At 36.1% G+C, this 13,816-nt stretch overlaps 1 protein-coding gene across 3 annotated transcripts in view; it reads left to right on the top strand.

Moving 5' to 3' along the window:
• Positions 1 to 13,816, top strand: part of LOC124178732 — a 132,964-nt gene that overhangs the window by 16,065 nt on the left and 103,083 nt on the right. For all 3 annotated transcript variants that reach the window (XM_046562302.1, XM_046562301.1, XM_046562303.1), the window contains exons 2-15: positions 8,404 to 8,459; positions 8,898 to 9,093; positions 9,242 to 9,346; positions 9,592 to 9,708; positions 9,828 to 10,075; positions 10,222 to 10,471; positions 11,022 to 11,267; positions 11,351 to 11,470; positions 11,573 to 11,706; positions 11,789 to 12,026; positions 12,355 to 12,477; positions 12,563 to 12,697; positions 12,797 to 13,030; positions 13,120 to 13,635. In XM_046562302.1, coding sequence (XP_046418258.1) covers positions 8,404 to 8,459; positions 8,898 to 9,093; positions 9,242 to 9,346; positions 9,592 to 9,708; positions 9,828 to 10,075; positions 10,222 to 10,471; positions 11,022 to 11,267; positions 11,351 to 11,470; positions 11,573 to 11,706; positions 11,789 to 12,026; positions 12,355 to 12,477; positions 12,563 to 12,697; positions 12,797 to 13,030; positions 13,120 to 13,635 — 2,718 coding nt within the window. The remainder of the gene's footprint in view (positions 1 to 8,403; positions 8,460 to 8,897; positions 9,094 to 9,241; positions 9,347 to 9,591; positions 9,709 to 9,827; positions 10,076 to 10,221; positions 10,472 to 11,021; positions 11,268 to 11,350; positions 11,471 to 11,572; positions 11,707 to 11,788; positions 12,027 to 12,354; positions 12,478 to 12,562; positions 12,698 to 12,796; positions 13,031 to 13,119; positions 13,636 to 13,816) is intronic.

The raw sequence follows: 13,816 nt of genomic DNA, 5'->3' as shown, positions 1-13,816 counted from the left end.
TTCGACAAAAACAGATTAGGGTAGGTAATTATTCTGTAATTTAAGATATCTCGGTTGATTTTAGCACAATTCGTAAGGACCTGGTCACTCGGCGAAATGAGTCCGGAATCGTGAGAGAATCGGATTAAAATCATCAGAGTTTGATGATTTTGAACTTTCTAATTGTAAATCCTTTCCTCGGAGTGTTGGTATCTGTGTTTGTGTCATTGGAGTTCGTTCAGACTCATTTCCATGTCACAGTAGCGATGTTGTTTCGAACAACATCTTCCTAACTCTTGATTCAGACGGCGAAGGCGTTGTCTCTGCATCCTTGACTTATCCATACAACTTTTCTGGAAGTTGATTGGTTTATTGATTACGATGTGTTTTTTTTTCTCTCCTCGTCGATTGGGAAACATTTCATTTCAATGGCTTTGTTACGTTGGTATGAAAACGAAACAAAAGGCAGGAGCGTAATAATGTAGGACATTGTGCAGATACAGTGAGATAGCATGTCAATTGTCGAACTTCAAGTTTCACTTCTCCTTTTTGCCATTGTTGACTATTTTTGAAATCGCCGAATTGTCTGAAAGTCATTTTTATTAGCCAGAAAATAGTGAAAATCCGAAAATTCAAAAAAAAATGAGAATTATACATAGATAAGCAATATACATGGTATAGTCTTGAGTTTGTTATTTGTACGGGATCCCGTTACATGTTGCATCTTGTAATAGGCTATACGATAATTGTTCGACAAATTATTTTTACCGAAATGTTTTCGGGACATCTCCTCGGGACATGTATGACAAATATTCTGCTTCTCATCATTATCGTGCCCTAAAATAAGAACGGACGTATCATTGTAAGTGCTACGTCGGAATATGTTTGGCGAATACAATTTTGGGTAACGCTAGGCGAACATTATTTTCTCTTTTCATACATAAAATTCGGATTTAGTAAAACTACACTGATTTGAAGGTATCATCGATCACGTCGGACAAACATTACGATCACTCAAATATACTATCTGGTAATAACATTAATATTTCAACAAGCGTGGAATTATTGTTTCCAATCAATCTCTCAGCACTTTTGAACCGGTTAGTTGATTCAAGTGAAGTTGTCGTTCCGAAAGTTCTAGTTTAATTCTATGAAATAAATGTATATTTGTTTGAAATACATTTAACTTGAAAGCATGCAGCATTTAAATCAATACATCAGTATTTTTACTTCAACAAAAAAGTGGTTGGTCTGACAATGAGTGAGAAATCGTACGAATCAAATAAACTGGAAGTCAAATAACTTGGCTGTTTGGTTGAATAACTTTTTTTTCTCAGTGTGGACTCACAGCATCACCAAGCATATAACATGTTTACTGTAAATTCGGGATTCCGTAAATTCCTTTAGTTATTTCTTGAGGATTTTTTCTACACCGCATGCCATGGTTTCCCTTTCCTTTCATTATACTTTCAGATGTGTCTTGGTTTGTAAATCTGTGATAATAATAACATCTTTATACTCGTCCGAGGATAGCGCAGTTGGCCGTGAATCATGATATTTTTTTATTCATTTCATCACAAAATAGTCACGTATCGAGTATTTATCAAATTATCGTATTCGTGAACTGCGAAGATCTATTTAAAAATACTAAAATCGCAAATACTGAAATTCTAAACAAAAGCTAACAGATATCGACAGCTCATTTCACATCGCTTTAAAACGGTAAAAAATCTAGTAGTTTCGTTTAATTTCATTCAACAAGAGCTCGTTTTTAAGCGTCATCAATTTAGGGCCGTTCGATCAATCAATTAATCGTAGACTTAAATCAATTGAAATTAACCGGCCCTTTCATTAATTTTGTTCTCAATAAATCGATTAATCAGTCATTTCGATTAATCGATTATTGGCGATTTCGATTAATTTTTTTTCCACCAATCGACGAATTAAAAAAAAAAATATATACATTAATCGAAGTCTACGACGAATCGATTGATCGTACAGGCCAAATCGACATCTTAGTTTTTATTTATAATTCCAGTGTTTGCTATTTTTATACCTCAAAGTAATTTCGTTAGCTTACGAATCTAATAAATCCACAAATCCTACTCAAACGGACGACAATCGTGTGAAAAAATGAATAAAAAAGTGTCGGTTTTCGGTAAACCAATCTTCCTCACGCGGTTTTATCCAGAACGGCATTCGCCTCGCAACTGTTCCTAGATTTGATTTCCCAAATTCTATTCTGCAATGTACGAAACCCCGTCGAATTGCATAAGAGTACCTTCGTCCATTCCCTCTTTGCGGCATTGGGAAGGTTCGCTTCGAGCACCGCCCAGGGACGGATGAGCTGTTATTTGCATAAAGCTGCGGTTCCGCTAGCTCGGATCGCCACGTCAGCAACGCAACTAGCAAGGAGGTGGGATTCCGCAGCGAACGCGAAGCTGGCTGGCCGGGCGCCCTAGGCGAGAACAAGGCGAGTCGAGTCAAAGACGGGACCGAAACGATACGTATACAGTATACGTGCGTGCATGCGTACATACGCGAACACACACACACTCATGTATAAACCACACTTTCACGTAGGCTAGCCAAATACCGGTTATATTAACGCGCAACCTTCCATAAACGATGAATCGCGGTGGGCGACGTGACGTGCGATTTCGCCTTAATCGAAGACATACTCGGTCGTGCCCATTAACTTTGTTTGAAAAAAGAAGAAAAAAAAAGAAACAATTTACCCGAAAACCTTCGGAGCCGCTCCCGCGAAGAGTTCCATCCGGGTTTTGACTGCTTTACCGAGTCGTCGAAGAAGTTTCCAGAGGTTTTTTTTTTTTTTTTTCATCCATTGGGACTGCGCGATCAATCTGCTGTTCGAAAAAGCGAACAATCGAAGAGGGGCCGTTTGATCGATCGATGAATAAAAAGATAGAAAATTAAAAAAAAAACGATCAATTGCGAAGGACGAATAATCGATTAATCGAAGAAACTAACGATCGACAGGGCTGATTAACTGGTATTATTGGTTAATCGAATTTTCGATTAACCTATTAAATGAAAACCGTTTAATTGAGGCCTATTCGTGTTATACGATTAATCTAATCCCAGTTTCGAAGTTCTCAAGTTGTTTTTCTTTTCTTTTTTTTTTTTCCTCAAGTTTGTTCGTGTGTCGCATTTGGACCGACTGAACGTTTTATCTCGCGAAGAAAACACTTTTCCCATCAAAACGAAATGATTTTTCAAGAAATTTGTAAAGTGTGTCGATAGTTCGAAAACTAAAGAATCGCCTAAAAATAATGACGCAAGGCTGTCGTGTGTTCTCGTTGTATGTTAATTGCAAGCGTATTTATACGGCGTATACACATGTCATAGCCAAATAAAGATTCTGCGTACTGGGTCAGAAATTTCTCTCACCTCGTCATCCTTGAACCATAATAACTATCGGCTGGGAAGGGGGGGGGTGGGGGTGGGGGAGTATAACGTATATGTATATATTTCCGACACGGTCCCAAAATCCACATTATACGCAGATCTTCTCTATTCGTCATTCCATTCGTTTGTTTGCTCCTTTGCGCTTGTACACAGATTGAATAATTTGTACCCTACTCAAGTAGTTTACTTCAAAGAAAAGCACTCGCGAGCTTGCGGTTTATTTTAGTACGTTAAACGCGACTTTTGCTTGCCTGGATTTCATGTTTCGAACGAAACTTACGAAATCGGTGACGAGCAACAATTGCTACTCGATGGCTTGTGTGATGCCCTGTATACGCAACAATGTACAGTATAGGGAATGACCTAAGTTTGATTACATAGCTGTGCCATGACTGTACGCACGTGTTTCTGACGTCACCTCTACGGTTATTCAAGTAGTTACGTTTGTTGAAAACGTGGTAGGCGTTAACTTCGGATATCCATTAGCTTTCATTTAGTATCATGACATTCATCCCTCGATGCTGTCGTATTACACTGAAGGAAATTTCATGTCTTATAGCTACTGAAAAGTTCCTGTAAAATGCACTGAGAAAAAATTTCATTTGTTACAATAACTAGAATAATTCAGTAAAACAGGTATCGTGTTAAAAAAAAATGTTTGAATATTGTTGGAATTACGAAAAACGAGGTACGCGTAACCATTTTGCGCTATCGCCGATCCTTTTTTTGGTAATTGTAACGCAAAATCAGTTTCTGAGATTTACTCTACTTTTTTAATTAAATAAGGCTTTACCGTCAATTTATTGTTGCACAAGCATTAAATTTTCGCAACAGTTGCAAGAAAATATAGTAACAGTGATCGTAACGAGAAAGAATAGTAACGGATCCTAGACTTTCCGGTAACGGCTGCAAAACTAATTTCCATTTTGTACCTGGAAGTATATTTTTCGATTGTGGTAAAAAATGAAGATTGTTGAGGACTGAGCGGTAAACGGAACTAAAAATTTCTCTCAGTGTAGGTATCGCTACATCAACAGTCAAAATAGAATTACAAGAAAATACGTGTTACAAGTAACTACATATTCAGTCTAATTACAAGCTTATCGATACGACATTTGTCATTTAAATAGCGTCTTAACATCAATTCATTGTTGCACTAACATCAAATTATCACAATAGTTACAAGATAGCGTAGTACGCGTGACCATAAATGAAAAAGAATGGTAACACGTATTAGATTTTTTTGCGGTTACGGTTAGGGGTACGAAACTGACTTTCATTTTGTACCAGAAACTACATCTTTTGCTCACAGTAAAAAATAAAAATAGCTAAGGGCTGTATAGATAACCACAATTATGTACTTCTTTTGGTTTTACTTCGGCTCGAAATGATCGAGTTTGAGGTATACATTTTCTGCACAACTTGTGACACAGACTAGGTGACAATGGAAATGGGTACTACGACACTGCGTTTGTAGGTACGTGACATTATATCTTGTTTCTTCTCCCAATTTTTATTCCCGTTTATTTAATCAGATGCCATATCTACACGTGTGCTACTTCGTACCTATACGCACGAAATATACAAGCGTGATATTAACGTTGAGGAAAGAGTGAAAGAAAGAGGTATCTACCGGCGGAGGTAAGAAGTCGCAAATAATGCACACAAATTACTCCGTTACCGATCATTAGGAATCATAGATTGTGCAGTGTTAATTTACTTGACATAATGTCGTATTCGTATCGCGATGTCATTGTCGTGTTACTGTAGGTGGATTCTTTTTCGGTCGTATAATTCATCTTAGGTTAGTGTATACACAAATTGCATTCGGCATAGTATCATCTCTTGACGTGTAGTGATCAATGTATTTATACCCAAGGATTTATCCGGCGTAGAGTAGAGTAAAAAATCAGTAAATCATAAAAATAACAAAATCAGAGTTGAGAAAATGATAATAATATAATGAACGAAGCGTTTCTTAATGTGATAAAAAATGAAAACCCGCAAATTTAGGTCAGGAATGTTCGGTTATTGATGACTTTACGAAAAGATTACCTCAGTGCTTAATTTTTTACATGGATAATCCAGAGATAGTCTAAATTGAATTTTAAATATAAGATTGATATGTTTTTCAATCGGGTATAAATTTATTCATTATAACCGGTCAGTCTTATTTTATACAATGTTTCTGTGATGAAATGAAGATCTACGAAAAAAATTTCTCCCAGGTGCGATTTGTCGGGAATTGGTTTCTAAACGAAATCATTATATATCAATATTTCATTAGTACCGATTACATGTTACATGGATGACATGCATAAAAATAATGGACCAATGTAATCGATCTAAAATGATCCACAATTTCGCCTTTTTAGGTCAATCACAGACATCGTTTCAATGAAATTTTCACGACATCGAGTTTATTCATAACTTCAGAACCTTCTGTTTTGTTTGTGTCTATTCTTCTCTTTTTACGCTTACTTGTGCTTCATAACTGTGTATAAAAATGCTTGTGAGTTTTTATCTCTTTCTTCCTTCCGTTTTTCCGTGCTGTGCAGTTTGTGTTTCAAAGTCGAAGATCTGCTGGTTTTTGAAAAAGAATCTAGCGGTTTTTTTTTATCCTTCATCATGCTTCGGTCAAGTGGCTGCATATTATCCTGAGTCTTGTTGCACGATTAAATTTGTTACGTTTTATTTTGAACGGTTCCCAATATTCAGTAATTTGTTCCCCAAGCCGTTCGTAATTAATGCGCTCTTTTCTCTCTGGATGTCTTTTTGCACGTCATAATTTTTCAAATGTGCATTTCTCTGTCTTTATTTGCTAGTGCGTTACTGGGTACAATAATAATAAGAAAGCCTCCGATTTTTTATTCTACGTTGCATTTTATAACGATGAGCGTATTCACTATGTGTTTTTTTTTTCAACACCGAAGTACTTTGATGATATCTTCCATTAGATAGGTAATAATAAATAGGTAAATTTGGTTACGATGAAAAACACTCTGACGTGACGACCGAAAGTTAATACTTTTTATTAATTTTATTACGAGATAACGGTAAATTGTGTATCTATAAAATCTGGTAAATTCGTTCAATTTCAGTCTAGGATGACTCATTTTATTCAGAAGGCTACTTTCTCGGCAATTAATTCAATATGGACATTTGTTGATCAGCAGTGGATAAGGATTTGGATAGTCAATATCGTTACAATGGGATATAAAATAAGATATTTAACGATGTCAGCTTGATAAAAAAAAGTATTTTAGCGGCTTGTTCCTCCAGCACGCTATCTTTTCATAGGATGTAAAAATCTCATCCATTCCAGTGCTTTTACGAAAAATCCGCCCATAAGCTGATGGAAGTCTTGATTCAAATTCTTTCTTGAATCCGTTATGAATCGGTCAATCTTTTAGTATTTTTGAAATTTGATGTATTTTCTTTTTGTCCAGCGTATGATATGTTTTTGGTACATAATTTTATTTTTTACTTTTACTATAGTAGGTAGAAAAGAAAGATAAATCTTAAAAAATATGTTAAAATTTATCCTGTTACCGATACAGAAATGAGTATTTTTTGTTTTAAGTTCATTGTTGTATTCGGGAGTTGGATTTCAAAGAATTCACCTACTTGCGTATTTTACGTACCCTGTAGGTAACATTGGTTCATAAGCTCTCGTTTTATTGCACACCTTCGTTGCATAATTGTTGTTGGCAGTAAATTTAACATATATTGCTAAGGTTTCTATTCCACAATCAAATTGTCACACACTGACAATGGAAGTGGTTAGATGGTTAAAACATCAGATCGAATGTTTATTATTGAGGTTACTTATTACTTATTATTTGAGTGATCGACTCTGTTATTAACGTAATTCTTCTTGTTACTTTATCCACAAATGTAGACTTTCTTTCTTATTATTTAATTCTTAATTAGGCGAATGTTCAATGCTAGGTTCGTTAAACATCAGTGATCAGGTTCATTTTGTTTAATTCAATATTATCGTTGAGCCGGGTAGCTTGAAAATAGTTCGCGGTTGGGTTTCACCCGTATAGTCATTTTCTGCCAAGTTTTTCGATTTCGCGAGTTACGTGTGCATATGCATTCACGGAATAGCGAATACGCAGTGAAATAAATTTTTAGTGTGGTTACTGTACAGTCGTATTAAATAGTTTTCATTTTTACCAGAACTGAAAAATGTTGTTCTGGGTACAAAATGAATGTACGCTTTGCAGCTGTAATCATGATACATAACATGCGTCACTATTCTTATCGATTATTCTTGTAACTATTGTAGCTATAATAAGTTTTTTTTAATACATTAGTCAACTGAAAAATGTTCAATTAAACAAATAGGTTTTATGTTGCAATAAGCAGAAAGTTGAGCATTGGCTACTGTAATCATACTAAATCGTTACTTGTACACCATTTTCTTGTGATTCCAACCATATGTAAAACCCTTATGTAACGATATCCATATTACCAGAATTTTCTATTGTGGGTAGTACATGTGTACTTTTTTAGACATTCTCATTAAAACTAGTGAAATCTAGAATGGAATCTTATTAGTGCCAGTGCGAAAATGATGAATTATGCGCCATTGTCACGCTTACTCTTTTTCGGGATCATCTCTTCGGTATGACGAATCTACATTTTCATGGTACGCAGCGCCTCACGGCTGAGGACACAAAACGGTTCGACCATTCTCCAGAAATGGTACGGCATAGAAAAGTGCGGTCACAAGAGGACAAGGTGGATCGAATCTTAATTTTAAAGCGAATGATAATAAAAATAAGTGCTAAAAATTATAAATTTATATCCTTAAAATGCTTAGTACAGTGTTAATTAAATTTCAAACCGTAAAAGCACTCGTGTTGGATACAGTAAATATTTATTTACTAAACACGCGAAAACTCTACATTATACATTACACTCGACACCGATAATAATTGAATCACGTAATTAGTTTGATTTATTTGAATCTTTTTATTTTTACAGCAAAGATGAAACATCTTTTGCCGTTGGTGGTATGGATAATATTAAGCTCATGTCCAGTAAGTATTATGAATGGGTAACAATAAATGTAACACACCATGTCAATATGTAATATGTATACCATTTCTATTGTATGCATGCGCCAACGTTGTTTTACCAAAGTGTTCGGAAATTGAGCACTTTACGCACGATCCATACGCTTCGATAATCTATCTTTCCAAGCTTGTGTTGGAAAAAACGTTATTCCCTGACAGTAAATGGTATTCTTATTGGTTAATACTTATTTATTATTGAAAAGTATTAAATAGTCTTGACTTGGCAAAAAAAAAAAAATTTAGGAATCATCAAAAAATTAATCTTGTATCAACAAAAGTTAAAAACTAATTCCTTGTTGTACAATCAGCTAGGATACGCACAATCGACGCCGACATATCTTTGGCCTGAACTCTCTTTATAGTTGTTTACCTAAACAGTAATTGATTAATTTTCTCAAACAGGCTGAATCATTAAATAGAGGGAGACCAGGTGCTAGAAGAGAAGTATTCTTTTTAAATTTAGAGGACGGTTATTTTGGTTGCCAAGTCAACGAGTCAACAGATGTCTTACAACTATTAGAGCTGTCAAGGCTTTGCGATGGTCATACAGACTGTTATCAAGGCACTGATGAGCAGCACAGTAAACTCAAATGTACCGGTGCGTATATTGTAATACAAATAATCTCGTACAGTAACAAATGATTTCTTTGTATTATGTGCTAACTCCAAAATACACATACAGTTTTTTAGAACTTTCATCGCAACCAGTCTTATCCCTGTATAAAATGTTACCAATACTGTTGTAGATGACTGTACCAAAGAAGATGGAACAAAATGTGAAAATGGAGTCTGCCTCGACTCTGTATGTCATTGTAATGATGGCTTCGGAGGTTGTAACTGTCAGGTTTCAGGTAGGCAGTACTGTCGATATAAAATCAATGCCTTAAGACATTGAAACTTTGCTTAGCATTATTGACGTGAGTATAGAGTGGTGCTGATTTATTACCGAGAATCAGCGTTGTCAGCTTCATTGTCTATTCACGCCAATGATTATTGTAAAATTCACTCTGTGCATAATAACAGTTATCTACTTCTTAATTTCGTGATCTGTAACTATGATGTTCTAATCAGAAAGTATAAATCTGTCTTATTGCAGATGAAAATGAATGCAAATATCGGCCGTGTGATATTTTTGCTCACTGTACCAATACTCTTGGCAGTTTTCAATGCTCCTGCTTTCCTGGGTATCGGGGTGACGGATTTCAATGCGAAGGTACGTTACCTTTCACGGTTTAGTCTACTGAAAAGTATTTTGTAAAAAACAATATGCGTTTTATTATCCCATTCTTCTTTAAATTAATCCAACAATTCACGGAATTAAAATCATTTCAGACATTAATGAATGCGATGATCCAGTCCTGGCAGCACGGTGTGTAGAGAATGCTGAATGCTGTAACCTTCCTTCGAATTTCCTTTGTAAATGTAAACCTGGTTATATCGGTGATGGGGAAGAACACTGTGAGGATTTGGACGAATGTACCATTCCTGGTGCGTGTGCAGAGGATGCTATTTGTCAAAATATTCCCGGAAATTACACTTGTTCTTGCAAGCAAGGTTACACTGGAGATCCATACGACAATGTAAGTTCTAGTGCAAAAGTGTTGATGTCAATAAGAATTTCTTATTGCTGCGCAGAATTTTATCTCATCTCTTTGCTTCACCCAAATCATTGGGTTGACGAACCTTATTGTACTTTTTTAAATATGGATTCACATGTTATTTACAGTGTATCGATGTAAACGAATGTGAAGATGGAGATGCTTGCCACCAAGGAGCTTTATGCGTTAATTTACCAGGAAGTCATAAATGCGAATGTCCTGAGGGTTTCGAAGGCAATCCCGAAGATGGTTGTCAAGATATTGATGAATGTGCTCGAACCCCTTGCGGTCGCTCCGCTCTTTGTACAAACTTGGATGGAAGCTTCCGTTGCTCTTGCCCCGAAGGGATGGATGGTGATCCTTCATCAGGCTGTTACGGTAAGTGTTGCACATTTTCTTTTGTCTTCACGATTCTTTGAAACATTTATGTGACGTTAAGTAACACAGGTTATTGCAAATTTCTTTACTTTATGAGTATTCTTTCGATATATCCTGATTTTATGTCAATTCAGCAAAAGGTTTTCTTCTGTTAAGGACTATAAGTTATGGCAAAAGTGAAGTATAGAAAATTCAAGCTAGAAAACTGATCTGTTGTACACTAAAGTAATGTAAATCACTGGGCAACCGCTTTCATGTTTGCTATACCTGTGTTGCACTCTGCACCTAATTAATCATCATGATAGTATCCCCATTGAAAAATCAGTAAACAATTTCACGTCATCTTTGATAAGAAAATTTTGATCCATTGATTGAAAATCTATGAAATTTTTTTCAATAATAAACGAAAACTAGTTTTCAGAAGTTATTTAGTAAAGTTTCTCAGTTTTAAAGACTAATTTATTAATTCAAAAATAATTTTATCTAAAAAAGAGTAAATGTGCCAAAATAAATAATGTGATAATTAATTGGTTTAACTAACTGCTAACAGACATTAATGAGTGTGAGGATACCGGTCTGTGCGGACCGAATTCCAAATGCTTAAACACCGAAGGCAGTTACAAGTGCCAATGCTTAGCTGGATATCAAGAAGATTTGACTCACGGATGCGTCGACTCCAATGAATGTGCCCAGAGTAATATTTGCGCTACTAATGCCAAGTGCATTAATGTACCCGGATCGTTTAAATGCATATGTCCTCAAGGCTTTATCGGTCAAGGTCTCACATTGTGTGAAAGTTAGTTCTGCTTTTAATCAAACGTCATAAATGCTGAATTTCTAAATCGCATCTACTAACCAATTTGTATTAACTATTAACAGATGTTAATGAGTGTGAAAATAATCCGTGCGGAGAAAATACAGAATGTACCGATACAGTGGGAAGTTTTGTCTGCAGTTGCAAAGCAGATTACACTGGAGATCCATTTAAAGGCTGCAGCGGTTAGCAGAAATTCACTAACAGTTCTATACATTATTAATATATCTTCAATTATAGCTAAATAATCATTAGTCTAACAATTAACCGTTTTTTAATCCACACAGATATAAACGAGTGTACGGCATATGAAAAACCATGTGGTAGAAACGCTATTTGTAAAAATTCAAATCCGGGATACAACTGCATTTGTCCACCCGGATATAGTGCTAATCCCAGCCCAGCAATTGCTTGCGATCAGGTATGCATACATGATTTTTGTTTTTCAAATGACAAACAGAGCTAAAATTATATGTATACACTCATGTCTTTGATTTTAATAGACCGATGTGGCAATTGCGTGTAAATCGAACTTTGACTGTGTTAATAATGCTGAATGTATCGAAGAACAATGTCTCTGCAAAGATGGATTTAAGGCGGTCGGTGCCAAATGTATAGATGTGGATGAATGCACAGCAAATCCTTGCGGACCTGCTGCAGTATGCACAAATGTTAAAGGCAGTTACCATTGTGATTGTGAGACAGGCTTCGTTGGAAGTCCACCACATATTCCATGCAAAGGTGAGTTTCATTATTTCGCTAGGTATGTTCTAAAACTCATTGTCAAAAATGTAGAATGAAAAATTGATAGCGAAGATCTAAAAAAAAAAATCAAATAATTGGTGGAATTCAGATCACTTGATAGATAATTAATGGTAAAGAACGTATTTTACCAATACTGTATTTTATGTGATATTAAAATTATTTAATATGTGATCGAATCGTAAAACAATTATACAAATTGATGACGAAGTTTCGTAAGAATCATCATGAAATCCGGCTAAAACCCTTACAAATTTTTTATTCCATCGAGTAATACTGTATTAATCTAATTCATTGTGTCAACTAGCACCCTGTGATGAAGTTACATGCGGAGAGCATGCGTTCTGTAAGGCAGATAGACATGAAGCCTATTGTATTTGTGAAGAAGGCTGGACTTTTAATCCAAATGACATAGCAGCGGGATGCATCGGTGAGTGACTAGAATGTGAAATAGATTTTGGATATTATCACGATTTTGCCAATTTTCAAACAAAAATATTTTTTTACCCAATTAGATATAAACGAATGTGACGTTAGTAATGGTCCATGGGGACGATGCGGCAACAATGCAATATGTACAAATACTCCAGGAGGATTCAACTGTCAATGCGAAGCAGGGTATTCAGGGAATGCCTTTAAGCAGTGTATAGGTATATTTCGCAGCTTATTAATGTACTCCGTTATACGTGTTGATACATAAAAATTCTAATATTATTCGGAATGAAACATCAGCAATTATTATTACACAGATGTTGACGAATGCTTACGTTCTGGATCATGCGGCTACGGAGCTATCTGCAGTAACAACGAAGGCTCATACACATGTTCATGTCCGGAAGGAACCATACCAGACCCAGATCCTACTGTCAAATGTGTTGGTGTAGTTACTTGCAATACAGATGGTGATTGTCCTGGAAACGCAATCTGTGATCCTCAAAAACGGTGCTTGTGCCCAGAACCAAATATTGGAAATGATTGCAGACGTAAGTCTTAAACGCTGAATTTAAAAAAATAATTCGCCTTCTGATAGGAAGTTTCCCTCACATTTCTCTCAACGAATATATATTTACAGATCCGTGTGAAGATATGTTCTGCGGCCCTAACGCTCAATGCATGTTGCTGAGTGGTACCGCGACTTGCACATGTGGAAACGGATTCACTGGAAAACCAGGTGTAAAAGGAGGATGTAGCGACATAAACGAATGTGCGGTAAATCCTTGCCCGCCAGGAGCTATTTGCAATAATGAGCCAGGTTCATTCTCATGTCAATGTCCCAGCGGCACAACGGGAGACCCCTACAATGGAGGGTGCCAGGAATCTGAATTGCCCCATGTTTGCGGACCCAACACTCCATGCCCTGTGGGCGAACAGTGCATTCAAGACGAATTCATTGGAAGCAGTGTCTGTATTTGCCAGCGGGGATACATCCGTGATAAGGAAAGTGAAAAATGCAGAGATATTAACGAATGTTTGGAACCAAGGGATAAGACAGCATGTGGTGTTAATGCTATTTGCAAGAATTTACCGGGAAGCTACGAATGCCAGTGCCCACCGGGATTCAATGGAAATCCATTTTCCCTCTGCGAAGGTAAGACTATTTAGAATTTATTTATGGGTGCAACTGATGGAAAATATGAAATAGCAAATTAAGGCAATCATTACATGTATAAGTTAAACATTAATGGTTTTGCATTGGACATAATAGCCACACATTTAAAATTCAGCATACTGTTTTCCCCAACACGTAAAGATGTAAAATTTGTACGTGA

The sequence above is a fragment of the Neodiprion fabricii genome, chromosome 3 (genome assembly GCF_021155785.1).
Source record: "Neodiprion fabricii isolate iyNeoFabr1 chromosome 3, iyNeoFabr1.1, whole genome shotgun sequence".
Lineage (NCBI taxonomy): Eukaryota > Metazoa > Arthropoda > Insecta > Hymenoptera > Diprionidae > Neodiprion > Neodiprion fabricii.
Note: the sequence above shows the minus strand (reverse complement) of the source record. Positions and strands in the feature narration are given on the sequence as shown.